Raw genomic sequence first — 13,341 nt, forward strand, 5'->3', positions numbered from 1 at the left:
AGAAGCAGTCTCAAAAGAGCCATTTTGCAATAAACGGCTAAAATTACTTAACTTAATACATTAATCACACAGAAGCCAAGAAGTTAGGGGGATGAACTGTCAACAGTCCTGGTTTCAGATGACGGTCGCACTGCAGCTTACCAGTGTTTGACTTATTCTCTTTTAGCTGCAATCTGAACTTTTCATTTTTTGTTTTAGTACTTCTGCAGACACGTGACCATGCCACAGATGCATGTGATCACGGGTTGTGCCCAACTAAGCTCCTGCTCTTGAGTAGGCCCATTGATTGAAACTAATGAGTCTAAGTTAGCCATGTCCGTTAACTTCAGGGTCTACTCTTAAGTAGGACAAGTGTTGGTCATTGGTTCCAGCAGCTTAATTGGGGGGGGGGGGGAGGGAATCATAGAACTGTGGAGTTGAAAGGGAACCTAGGGTCATCTAGTCCAACCCCCTGCAATGCAAGAATCTCAGCTAAAGCATCCATGACAGGTGGCCATCCAACCTCTGAAGGAGCGTCTCCACCTCCATCTGAGGTCCAGCTCTGAGGGCTGTCTGGCAGTTCCCCCACTATGAGAAGTGAAGTTACTAGGCAGAGGGCCTTCTCGGTGGTGGCACCTGCCCTGTGGAACGCCCTCCCACCAGATGTCAAGGAAATAAACAACTATCTGACTTTCAGAAGACATCTGAATGGAAGTTTTTAATGTTTCATGTTTTATTGTGCTTTTAATATTCTGCTGGGAGCTGTCCAGAGTGGCTGGGGAAACCCAGCCAGATGGGTGGGGTATAAATAATAAATTATTATTATTACTATTAAATAGAGGTCTAACAAGTAGATAAATAGGGACCGCTTACCAGCGGGAAGGTAAACGGCGTTCCGTGTGCTGTGCTGGCTCGCCAGATGCAGCTTGTCACGCTGGCCACGTGACCCGGAAGTGTCTGCGGACAGCGCCGGCTCCCGGCCTCTAGAGTGAGATGAGCACACAACCCTAGAGTTTGTCAAGACTGGCCCGTACGGGCAGGGGTACCTTTACCTTTACCTTTAATAATGGAATACTGAATGGTTTAGTTTATGTAAAGTATGCAGGGATTTTATGTTATGCAAAATGAACTGTGGAAAGAGAAGAAGGAAATTCACTGATACTTTAAGGTTGTTTAAATGAATACTCTAAAAAGTAAAATAGAAAATGTAATAAGAAATATACGGGGGGGGGGGGGGGAGAGAAAGGACTCAAGCCAAGAACCTCTCAGATGAAATAAAGCAAGCTTACTTTTGATTGCTCACAGGTCCCCACCCTTGTCTTCAGCGCAGGGGATAATAATATTGACCTGCGTTACTAGGTGTTATTACAGCAAGATAATGTACCTAGAGTGCTATTTAAAGGGCGGGTATTAATTACGCTTCATAGGGCACAGTCAGAAACCATGGAATTCCCTCGCACAAGATGAGCTCTGCAGGGGCAGCAGTGAAACCCTGGAGGAGGGAGGTGACAAAATAGTGCCACTCCTGTCCTGGTTGTAAGATGACAGCCAGGTGCGGGCAGGCTGAGGTTGTTGGGCCAGTTCCCCGTTTGCCCGGATTAACCAGGCCTCCCTGCCACTGGTGAGATTCCCTCTCCTAAAGGTAAAAGGTAAAGGTACCCCTGCCCATACGGGCCAGTCTTGACAGACTCTGGGGTTGTGCGCCCATCTCACTTAAGAGGCCAGGGGCCAGCGCTGTCCGGAGACACTTCCGGGTCACGTGGCCAGCGTGACATCGCTGCTCTGGCAAGCCAGAGCCGCACACGGAAACGCCGTTTACCTTCCCGCTGGTAAGCGGTCCCTATTTATCTACTTGCACCCGGAGGTGCTTTCGAACTGCTAGGTTGGCAGGCGCTGGGACCGAGCAGCGGGAGCGCACCCCGCCGCAGGGATTCGAACCGCCAACCTTTCGATCGGCAAGTCCTAGGCGCTGAGGCTTTAACCCACAGTGCCACCTGCGTCCCATTCCCATTCCCTCTCCTACAGAACTATTAAAGGCACAGGAATATCTTCTCCCCCTTTTCCTTTTGCATTTGGCTACTTTGCTGGCAGCAATTTTATCTGCACGCCGCTTTTCCGGGTCTCTTGCGCAGCTGTGAGCTCCTCGCAGGATTTCTGGCTGCGTGGAAAGTTGTGGAAGGGACCTTGCATAGGACTAGCCGCCTGAGAAACAGTTTTTATCCAAATGCGATTTTGGTTTTAAACGCAGTGTAAGGTAGTCTCTGTAGTAGTAGTAGTAGTAATAATAATAATAGTAATAATAATAATAATAATAATAATAATAATAATAATAATAAATTATTTATACCCCGTCCATCTAGCTGGGTTTCCCCAGCCACTCTGGGCGGCTTCCAACAAAACACTAAAATACAATAACCTATTAAACATTAAAGGCTTCCCTAAACATAATATACTCTGTGAGAGTGTATTATATTTAATTATGGGGTATCAGATTTTTTAGGGGGTTAACCAAGTTGGGATAGCAGGCTTGTTGGTTTTTGAATGTCTGATGTAGTTTTTTTTTTTTTCAATTTCGTTGTTCTGTATGGGACAGTGACAATAAAGATGATCGTACCGTGAAGTTGGCAGCTATGGGCGGAAGCATTGATCACCCTGTTGATCGACATTCTGCGGATCCTCCTCCGTGTACACCAGGTATGGCTAAACTCTGCCCTTCAGATTTTTTTTTGGGACTACAACTCCCATCATCCCTAGCTAACAGGACCAGTGGTCGGGGATGATGGGAGTTGTAGTCCCAAAGCTTCTGGAGGGCCAAGTTTGCCTGTGCCTGGTGTACACCATCAGAAAGGGTTTGCGGAGTGAGACCCTGAGAGGGCTGCAGCGCCCCTGAGACTTGCATTGGGCAAAGTCCTGTCCTTTCCGCAGCATTGCTTTCGCTCATTTCAGCTTGCCACATCCTTCTCAGGTGTGCACACAGCTTCTGGAATGTTGCACTATTTGCATTAATTAACCCTAGCGCAGAATCTGGATCTCCCTGAATCATCAGGTGCATTCTGCATATTTGTGGCACCTAACAGAAACTGTGCCTGCCTCCCTCCCTCCCTCTGTTCCCTGGAATACATTTCCTCACAGTGTAGCTTGTTCTTGGCTTTTTATTCCCTTGTTTTTATTGTCCGAGTTGCAATTGATCTAAGCACCGTCTGCTGGGTGTGTGTGTGCATGTGTGGGCAGGAACGCTCTCCCAAAGTGTATGCGTGTGCTGGAGTCGGTTGTCACTGATTTGCTTCTGTATCTTTCCTGGATTAGGCCAAAGGCTGTGGCAGAGGTAGAGCGTTATCAAGCCCAGCAAATTATTCCGGCGTGAGTGTACTCTGAACTAATCTGGAGCCAGAAAAGAGGACTTAGAATATGGAGTCCTGGGTTCTTTGAGTTGGCGGTGAGGAGGGAAGGAGAGTCTACTGTTACGTTAGCCAGATGCAAAAGGGGAAATGGATCCTGTACCTTTACTAGCTGTATGACAGGCTGTACTTGTTGAAATCCCCTCTCCTATTAAAGATGCATGATGATGATGATGATTTATTTGTACCCCACCCATCTGGCTGGGTTTCACCAACAAAATATTAAAAACACAACAAAACACACATTAAAAACTTCCCTAAACAGGGCTGCCTTCAGATGTCTTCTAAAAGTCAGATAGATGTTTATTTCCTTGACATCTGATGGGAGGGCGTTCCACAGGATGGGCACCACCACCGAAAAGGCCCTCTGCCTTCTTCCCCACCTTAATTTTACAGCTGACCATCCTATCTACCAATAAAAAAAATATAAGATTTAGCTATGTTGGTCCATATTGGGGGAATTCAAAAAGACAGTATATTTATTCATTTGTTGGTCGGTTTAATTGAATTCCATTTATGAATCTCTTCCATAGAATACCTCAAAGCAATTTTGTAAATAAAGACGCCACCTACCAAAACAACTGCAATTAATAAATTTTGCTTGATCCGGCCGCAAATGTCAGAAAGTTGTGAGTGAGCTTCTCAGATGTTCGACTGAGAATCAAATCCCAGCCAGTCCATCTTTCGGAAAACAAGGCTTTAGAGCCGTTTTGCCCCCAAATAGCAACTAAACATTCTGTTTTGGTGACTACAACCTTGGTTTAAGGAGCCATTTGAGGCCTAGCTTATATACCTAAGTTTATAACACTGGTCAGAAGGGGAGATGGCAAATTTGAAAGTCATTCCAGTTTTTCATTTTTACCCCCTTTCCCTTTTTCAGGCAGAAGATGTTGTACGTGTGCTTTAAGCTCGGCTGCTCTCGTCATGGTGCGAAATGCAAATACATAAATATTGGGTTAGAGACGGGAAGTGTGCCAGCAGGCTTGGCTTTAAGAGGGGTGGCGCTTGGGAACAAAGTCTCCTTACAATGTCTTTTCTGTGTGTGTGCTCTGGTGGAAAAGAGAGAGACAGAAATAGGCATCCCCGATATTTGCTTTCCCCTCTTCCTATATTTAGCACCTGCAAAATGTCATTTCTCCAGAAATGCTGGTGTCGTCGCTGGCTGGAATGGGCCCTTGAACTCTATTCATGCCTCTTCCTTGCCTGAGTGGAGGAAGGAATTGGTTGAAACCAGCCTTCTGTGAGGACGGAAAAATTCATATCTATTGCTCCACTTTTGCCCTTAGCTGTTGTGGCCCCCCCGGAAGTTGCCCGGTGGCCCTTGGGCCTGAAGAGGGTTCCATCCTGAAGGAGATGCCTTTTCAGATTACAGACCTCGCAGTCTCATTGGTGGGTGTTTTGACGGTCTGGGCTGCCTTTGCAGGTTCAAAGGAGCTTGAGGGATCAAGTGGATTCGAAGGTTGGAAGGAATTCATGAAAGGGAATAAACTGTCGTGATGAAGACGTCTCCTCAGCTGCCATTTTTAGGGGGTTAGAATAGAGAGAGTGGTCGGGTATCCCACTTTGAGGGTAGGAGTCCCTTCCTTAGCATGGTTGCCAACCACGCCTCAGCTACACTAAGCGCTGGCCAGGGGTGTAGCATTTGGCAGGTTAAATTAAGAGTTGGGATTCCTGTTTCTTCTAAGAGAAGTGGTAAAAAAAAAGGTAAAGGACCCCTGACAGTTAAGTCCAGTCACAGATGATTCTGGGGTTGCAGAGCTCATCTCACTTTATTGGCCGATGGAGCCAACGTTTATCCGCAGACAGTTTTTCCGGGTTGTGTGGCCAGCATGACTAAGCTGCTTCTGGCGAAACCAGAGCAGCGCACGGAAATGCCGTTTACCTTCCCATCGGAGCCGTACCTATTTATCTACTTGCACTGGTGTGCTTTTGAACTGCTAGGTTGGCAGGAGCAGGAACCGAACAATGGGAGCTCACCCCATTGAGGGGATTCGAACCGCTGACCTTCCGACCCCCAAGCCCAAGGCTCAGTGGTTTACACTACAGCGCCACCTGCGTCCCAAGTGGAGTAGGACCTAATTCAGGGTGGGCAACCTTCTCCACCTTGAGGGCCACAGTCCCTCCCAGGCAGCCTTTTGAGGGCCATGGTTTTTTGGGACGCGAATGGTGCTGTGGGTTAAACCACAGAGCCTAGGACTTTGCGATTAGAAGGTTGGCGGTTCGTATCCCCGCGACGTGGTGAGCTCCCGTTGCTCAGTCCCTGCTCCTGCCAGCCTAGCAGTTCGAAAACATGTCAAAGTGCAAGTAGATCAATTGGTACCGCTCCGGCGGGAAGGTAAATGGCGTTTCCGTGCGCTGCTCTGGTTCGCCAGAAGCGGCTTAGTCATGCTGGCCACATGACCCGGAAGCTGTATGCCGGCTCCCTCGGCCAATAAAGCGAGATGAGCGCCGCAACCCCAGAGTCGGTCACGACTGGACTTAATGGTCAGGGGTCCCTTTACCTTTTAGCAGAGCAAAAGTGTGGAGGGCGACAAATGGAGAATTGTCCTTCGTAGGGCAGGCTAGTTTCTACATGCGTTCAGACATCCTTCCCTCTGTGCCCTCCATTCAGACAAGCAGGATTCCTTATCATTTCAGCAGGACCAGTGAAGGTGGGGTTCTCCTCTCCTGGCATAATTATTTAGAGTGGGGTTGAATGTCTGTGGCCCGGACTCCTTGGGAATAGATGAAGCGTGGCTTCTCCAAGAGCGGAATGTATTAGGTGGCGATAAGGGGGCGTTGGGTGGCTGAGTAACTTCTGACAGCCCATAGTGGAATTTCCTGGCTGCCGTTCAAAGGCTGAAATGAACATCTCCTTAGTATTTTTTTTAAAAAAACCCTTCTAAGTCTCAGAATGATGTCAGCCTGGGAACTCCCTCTTGTCTCCTCCAGATCAGACTAGGCTGGCTGCCCCAAGCCACCGGGAAATCATGTGACTTCATCTCCACCCTCCATCCTTGTGTACATGTTTTCTCCAGAAGCTAGTCGACTTATCACTTTTATGGCTCATTCTTGCTTGATCTTTTTCCAGGGAAGAGCCTCTCTCTCTTTGTTTCTGTGCCCGATTTAGCAACCGGAGAGTCATGGTATTTTGTTTTAAAAAACTTAAACCTGCTAGTCCCTGGAAGAAAGGAAAGGGCAGGGTTGCCATGAGAACAATTAATCACGATGGCAGTAAGTGGTTAGGAAAAGGCACTGGGGATTATTTAGGGTGGGAAACGTTGGTGGGGCTACTGGCTACATATATTTACAGTGGTACCTCGGGTTAAGTACTTAATTCGTTCCGGAGGTCCGTTCTTAACCTGAAACTGTTCTTAACCTGAGGTACCACTTTAGCTAATGGGGCCTCCTGCTGCTGCCGTGTGATTTCCGTTCTCATCCTGAAGCAAAGTTCTTAACCTGAAGCACTATTTCTGGGTTAGCGGAGTCTGTAACCTGAAGCGTATGTAACCTGAAGCATCTGTAACCCAAGGTACCACTGTATAGAACTTTGCACAGTCATGGCTTCCCTGCAAAGAATTCTGGGAGCTGTAGTTTACTCCTCCATGGAGCGATGCTTCCCAGCAGTCTCAATAAACTACAGTTCCCAAGATTCTTGGAAGGTGGTGTAAGCCACGTATGGTACATATGGTATGTAAAATGTTCTGGGGAAAGCGCTTGCGGCCTTTTAAAATTATTAATTTTCTGTTTGGAAATTTAGGAAGTTTAAAAAAGGAGAAAGGTTTTTCTTCTTCTTCTCTGGATTGCCAGATTCTTCTTGCCATCGGAACTTCTCGTGCAACTGGGATGGCCGTCGAAATTGCGGTCTGTTGAGTCACGGGAAATTGGCAGTGTGGCTGGGTGCAAAAGTAAACAAGGCTCTCTCACACCTTTAATTGCAGGGATGGGGAAAACTGATATTGCTGGACTATAACTCTCATCATCCCTCGCTGTTGCCACCGACAGTTCTAGCTGGGCCACAAGTTCCCTGCTGCTGATTTAATAGTTTTTTGGGTGTGTGTTTTTTAAATCTCATTTAAAAATATTTATTGGGTTTAATGTTTTTTTTTTTAAAATGTTTTTAGATACTTTTTTGGGTTTTGAATACGTTTTTGTTTTCTTTAAAATTGTTTTGTTTTATCACGGATGTGTTTGCCACCTTGGGCTCCTTTGCGAAGAAGGACAGGATATAAATCTAATTATTTAAGTTCAAGCAAACTTATTAGTACTTGCTCAGAAGCCCCGTGTAGCTTGCATGACAGGTTGTACTGGAGTTCCCTCTTCTGTACAAATATGAAAGGTGCAGGAGCTGCCTTATATTATATTTTATATTTTATATTTGCTACCCTGAGTATATCTTGCACAGTGACAGTCGAAAAATTGAGATGGTTACGTCAGCACAATGTATTCTGCAACCTGAGTCAGGGTTTCAAAGAATTTTAAATGTGGGTATTTCGTTTCATTTTTGTTTGCACGGGAATAGCGAATTGCCAAAAAAAACCAAACAAACAGCCGATCAACATTGCGGAGCAGCTCTTAGGTCCGGCGGCCATTTTGATTGATGGCTGGCTCCGCCTGCCTTTCTGTTTGGGCATTTTTATAGCAACTTCTTGTCCCTTGCCGCCTGCCAGGCTGGCGGCGGCTGAGGGGTAACCATTGCTGAGTAGCCAAAGTAGGAACTGGCTGTACCATGTTTAGCTGGCGACAACTCAACTTTCTGGAGGATGTTTGGGGAAGCCCATCTGTTTCCATGGCAACGTTTGGTGGCCTTAATCCTCCATGGAATATGATTCATCTTATCTCCTCCCTGACTGAATGGGTTACTGGAGCAAGAGATCTTCTTCCCTTTGGCAACTGTTGATAAGAGATTCCTGTTGTCTATGCAGCCCACTGTCCCCAGAGGTGCTGGCTTGCCACAAGTTTGGCCACAAGTTTGGCGGTCGCACATTGCATCTATTTCCCCCCCCCGAATAATTTTTTTTTGTTTTCTTTACATAATCTTTCTTTCCATACATTTCATACTTAGGTAAAGGTAAAGGGACCCCTGACCATTAGGTCCAGTCGTGACCAACTCGGAGGTTGTGGCGCTCATCTCGCTTTACTGGATGAGGGAGCCGGCATACAGCTTCCGGGTCATGTGGCCAGCATGACTAAGCCGCTTCTGGCGAACTAGAGCAGCGCATGGAAACGCAGTTTACCTTCCCGCCGGAGTGTTACCTATTTATCTACTTGCACTTTGACGTGCTTTCGAACTGCTAGGTTGGCAGGAGCAGGGACCGAGCAACGGGAGCTCACCCCGTCGCGGGGATTCGAACCACCGACCTTCCGATCAGCAAGTCCTAGGCTCTGTGGTTTAACCCACAGCGCCACCTGCGTCCCTTATTTCATACATACATCAACATATAAACCATTTTGCTCTACCAAGCCATGACTTCCCTCCTTCCCTTCAGTTGGTATCCCTTGTCGCATTCTTTCGCGTATTTTATCCTCTCATTTTATTTATTTTACATTATAGGAGTTACTTCAGTCCTGCTAGTGTTTTTAAGTTTTTACAGCTGTCTTTTAAATACTCAGTAAATTTACTCCAATTATCCTGGAATCTCTGGTCGTCCCAGTCCTGAATCCTTCCCGCCAATTTGGCTAGTTCCGCATCATCTGTCATTTTCGACTGCCACTCCACAACGGTAGGAACTTCTTGTGATTTCCAGTTTAGGGCTAACAAAGTCCTTGCCGTAGCTGTGGCATACATGAATAATCTTTGATCCTTTATCTTAATTTCCTTTTCCATCAGACCAAGCAAAAAAGCCTCTGGTCTTTTGGGAACAAAGACCTGTATAGTTAAAGCTATGGTTTTCCCAGTAGTGAGAGCTGGACCATAAAGAAGGCTGATCGCCGAAGAATTGATGCTTTTGAATTCTGGTGCTGGAGGAGTCTCTTGAGAGTCCCATGGACTGCAAGAAGATCAAACCTCTCCATTCTTAAGGAAATCAGCCCTGAGTGCTCACTGGAAGGACAGATCCTGAAGCTGAGGCTCCAGTACTTCGGCCACCTCATGAGAAGAGAAGACTCCCTGGAAAAGACCCTGATGCTGGGAAAGATGGAGGGCACAAGGAGAAGGGGACGACAGAGGACGAGATGGATGGACAGTGTTCTCGAAGCTACCAGCATGAGTTTGACCAAATTGTGGGAGGCCGTGGAAGACAGGAGTGCCTGGCGTGCTCTGGTCCATGGGGTCACGAAGAGGCGGGCATGACTAAACAACAACATTTCAATATTTTTTTAAGCTCATTATAGGAGAGCACATTGCATCTAAAGTACATCATCAAACGCAGGTATAGTAAAAGATAATAAAAGCAGCGCCATTAAGGCTGCCTCCTTAAGCGCGGCGCCCCCTTCAGTGCAGTTTGGCCTATTGGATCCTCCTGTCTCTCTCTTCATTTTGGACTAGGAGAAATCCTCCTGCAGGTTTGTGCTTGGAGCCCTCCCAGGAACTTGTATAGAACCCGGTTGATAAACCTGCTTAGTTAGCGACTCCTGTGTGGCAAGCTAAACAGAGATCAAGGTTCAGCAGGAGCTCCCAGCCTGCAGGGGAGACCGAAACCTGCGGAAAGCATGCCAGCTGATCACTAGCGCTGTGATTTACAGCCACTTCGGAACAGGGCGACTCTGTTTTTTTCTTTTTTCTAAAAAAAAAAAAAAGTTTTGGGTGGCTGTGACCTTTGTAAGTGCAAAGAGCCAATACTGTATTTCATTGTGGTGGAAGGTATTATGGCCTTTCGTATGCCACTGTCTCCCTCTAGTGGTTAAAAGTCAGACTCTCTCATTTTTATTAAATTTTCAGTTTTACAATTTAAAGTACTCATTTCTGCATCCTTAAGATATCAGTGACTTCCCTTCTTCTCTTTCCATGGCTCATTTTACATATCATAAATCCCTGCATATTTTACAAAAACTATACCATTCAGCATTCCATTATTACATCCATCAGAACTTATTTACACTGTTCAATTTATCTTAATGCTGCCAGCGTTTTCAGCTGTACACCGTTATTTCCCATACATTCAATAAACGTTTTCCAATCTTCTCTAAACGTATCTTCTTCTTGTTCTCTTATTCTATATGTTAAGCCTGCAAGCTGCGCATATTCTGTTGGCTTAAGTTGCCATTCTTCTTTGGTTGGAACCTCGCTCGTTTTCCAGTTTCTGGGCTAGCAAAACACGGGCCGCAGTAGTGGCATACATAAATAACATTTTTTGATACCTGGGAATTTCAAGTTGCAAGTCAGTCTCAGCCCTTTCCTACATGCTTTTGTGGCTTCCTGAAGGCCAAGTCACTGGTAAAAGTGCTGTGATTCTGACTCTCGTAAAAAACCCCACTCATACTAACCATCCCAGGGCGCTCAACCACTGCCACAATGTCCTTTCTCCTATCAGATCAAAATTGTCCTATCAGATAACAGCAAAGGTTGCTAGGTTCATAGCAGGGGCAATCAGAATAAGGGCCACTAACTGACGGCTGATTCAGGACTTTAAATTGTGCTCAAACTTTTAAATTGTGCTCTTAAATCAAACTTTCTTTTCTGCGTATACTGTAATGTTTTACTGTTGCTATGGCCTTTGGCTAATGCGAATAAAGTTTTATCTGTCTATCAAACACTGCCCTCTCTCTGGCTTGCAGCGGGAATTACTTTAGCTATGTTTCCAGAATTACTTAAGCTACGTTTTGGGTACCATCCCAAGGCTGCGGAGTTAACTAGCAGAGTGGCTGGGGAAAGCCAGCAAGATGGGTGGGGTATAAATGATGATGATTGTTATGTACCGAAGTTCTCACCCTTGGCCAGCAGGCGGATACTGTAGATAGTTTACACTCGGGTCCACATATGCAAATAAGGGATTGAAAGTGTCGTTCAGTGATTGGATAGTTACAGAAAATGGTTGCTGTTGCGTTGTAGTGGAGCTCTATATAAGCAGGCTGGCTGAACCCTTCAGTTCAGTTCTGTTCTGGCCTGTGAATAAACAAGAGCTTTTTGAAGAATCGCTGTGTCGTCTGATATGTTCACCCACAACTTAACATTGATGATGATGATGTACATAAGACAAGCTGGATTAGGCTAAAGACGGGTCTAGTCATTGAATTACAGAATGGCAGAGTTAAATTGAGGCTTAGATCTCAATGTTTTGGTTTCATTTCCTCAGGCTGGCAGCGATGGAGCCAAAATCGGGAACTGCCCGTTCTCCCAGCGACTCTTCATGGTCCTTTGGCTCAAGGGCGTGACCTTCAACGTCACCACGGTGGACACCAAGAGGTGGGTAGAAATTGCCGCAGGGGCACCCTAGGGCACCCTCCCTTTTGCTATGGACTTGCACGTGCATCTCCCCGTCCAGCCAGCATCGCTTATCTTCGCTACAGGGTCCTTCTCGCAGTGACAAGCACTCTAATATGTTCTTCTTCTTCTTCTTCTTCTCTTCCTTGTAGGAGGACGGAGACGGTGCAGAAACTATGCCCTGGAGGTCAGCTCCCGTTCCTGATGTACGGGACCGAGGTTCATACAGACACTAACAAGATTGAAGAGTTCCTTGAGGAGGTCCTTTGCCCTCCCAAGTAAGAATTATATGAGGCAATTGAGCTGATCATGGGCATACCATGGATTATTATTGTATACCGGAAGGAGCATCTCCACCCCCATCGTTCAGCCCAGACACTGAGGTCCAGCTCTGAGGGCCTTCTGGCAGTTCCCTCACTGCGAGATGTGAGGTTACAGGGAACCAGGCAGAGGGCTTTCTTGGTGGTGGTACCCGCCCTGTGGAATGCCCTCCCATCAGATGTCAAGGAAATAAACAACCACAGTGGTATCTCGGGTTAAGAACTTAATTCGTTCTGGAGGTCCGTTCTTAACCTGAAACCGTTCTTAACTTGAGGTACCACTTTAGCTAATGGGGCCTCCCGCTGCCACTGCTGCACAATTTCTGTTCTCATCCTGAAGCAAAGTTCTTAACCCGAGGTACTATTTCTGGGTTAGTGGTGTCTGTAACCTGGAGTGTCTGTACAGTGGTACCTCGGGTTACAGATGCTTCAGGTTACAGATGCTTCAGGTTACAGACTCTGCTAACCCAGAAATAGTACCTCGGGTTAAGAACTTTGCTTCAGGATGAGAACAGAAATCATGTGGCGGCGGTGCGGCAGCAGCAGGAGGCCCCATTAGCTAAAGTGGTGCTTCAGGTTAAGAACAGTTTCAGGTTCAGAATGGACCTCCAGAACGAATTAAGTACTTAACCCGAGGTACCACTGTATCTGACTTTTAGAAGACATCTGAAGGCAGCTCTTTTAAGGGACGTTTTTAATGACTGATGTTTTAATAGATTTTTAATCTTTTGTTGGAAGCCGCCCAGAATGGCTGTGGAAAGCCAGCCAGATGGGCAGGGTAGAAATAATATATTATTATTATTATTATTATTATTATTATTATTATTATTATTATTTTGAGCATTTTTTAGGAGATCTCCCCCTCAAGGGGGCAGGCTTCTGCTGAGGGGCAGGGGGCAGAACCTCCGTTTATTGAGTACTTTCAATGCTTTGCGATAATTTTTGTGGATCTAGGGGAACTGCTTAGGGAAAGGGGGTTGCTGGCTCTCTCTAGGAGGATTAGCCACTAAGCTAGTCCACTTTACGGTTGATGATAAATCTGCCTTCTCTCCCCCAGGTACCCCAAGTTGGCTGCCCGTAACCCCGAGTCCAACACAGCTGGCCTTGACGTCTTTGCCAAGTTCTCTGCCTATATCAAGAACTCGAACCCAGGGCAGAACTCCAGTGAGTATCTTGGCCCCCAATTCTTCACTGGGCGGCCTCTTCCCAAGTGTTTTGATTCTCATATTGTCTTTTTCAATTCTTTTGGCCCCTTCTTTCCCAGGCCTCTCAGTGAACTGACTAGGATAGCCTTTTGTTGTCA

The 13,341-nt window shown here is 46.4% G+C and overlaps 1 protein-coding gene across 2 annotated transcripts in view; it reads left to right on the forward strand.

Moving 5' to 3' along the window:
* Window positions 1–13,341, forward strand: part of CLIC1 (chloride intracellular channel 1) — a 37,284-nt gene that overhangs the window by 18,935 nt on the left and 5,008 nt on the right. For both annotated transcript variants that reach the window (XM_079964074.1, XM_079964075.1), the window contains exons 2-4: window positions 11,591–11,700; window positions 11,871–11,996; window positions 13,096–13,202. In XM_079964074.1, the coding sequence (XP_079820200.1) occupies window positions 11,591–11,700; window positions 11,871–11,996; window positions 13,096–13,202 (343 nt within the window). The remainder of the gene's footprint in view (window positions 1–11,590; window positions 11,701–11,870; window positions 11,997–13,095; window positions 13,203–13,341) is intronic.

The sequence above is a fragment of the Podarcis cretensis genome, assembly GCF_951804945.1.
Source record: "Podarcis cretensis genome assembly, chromosome: 2".
NCBI classification, from domain to species: domain Eukaryota; kingdom Metazoa; phylum Chordata; class Lepidosauria; order Squamata; family Lacertidae; genus Podarcis; species Podarcis cretensis.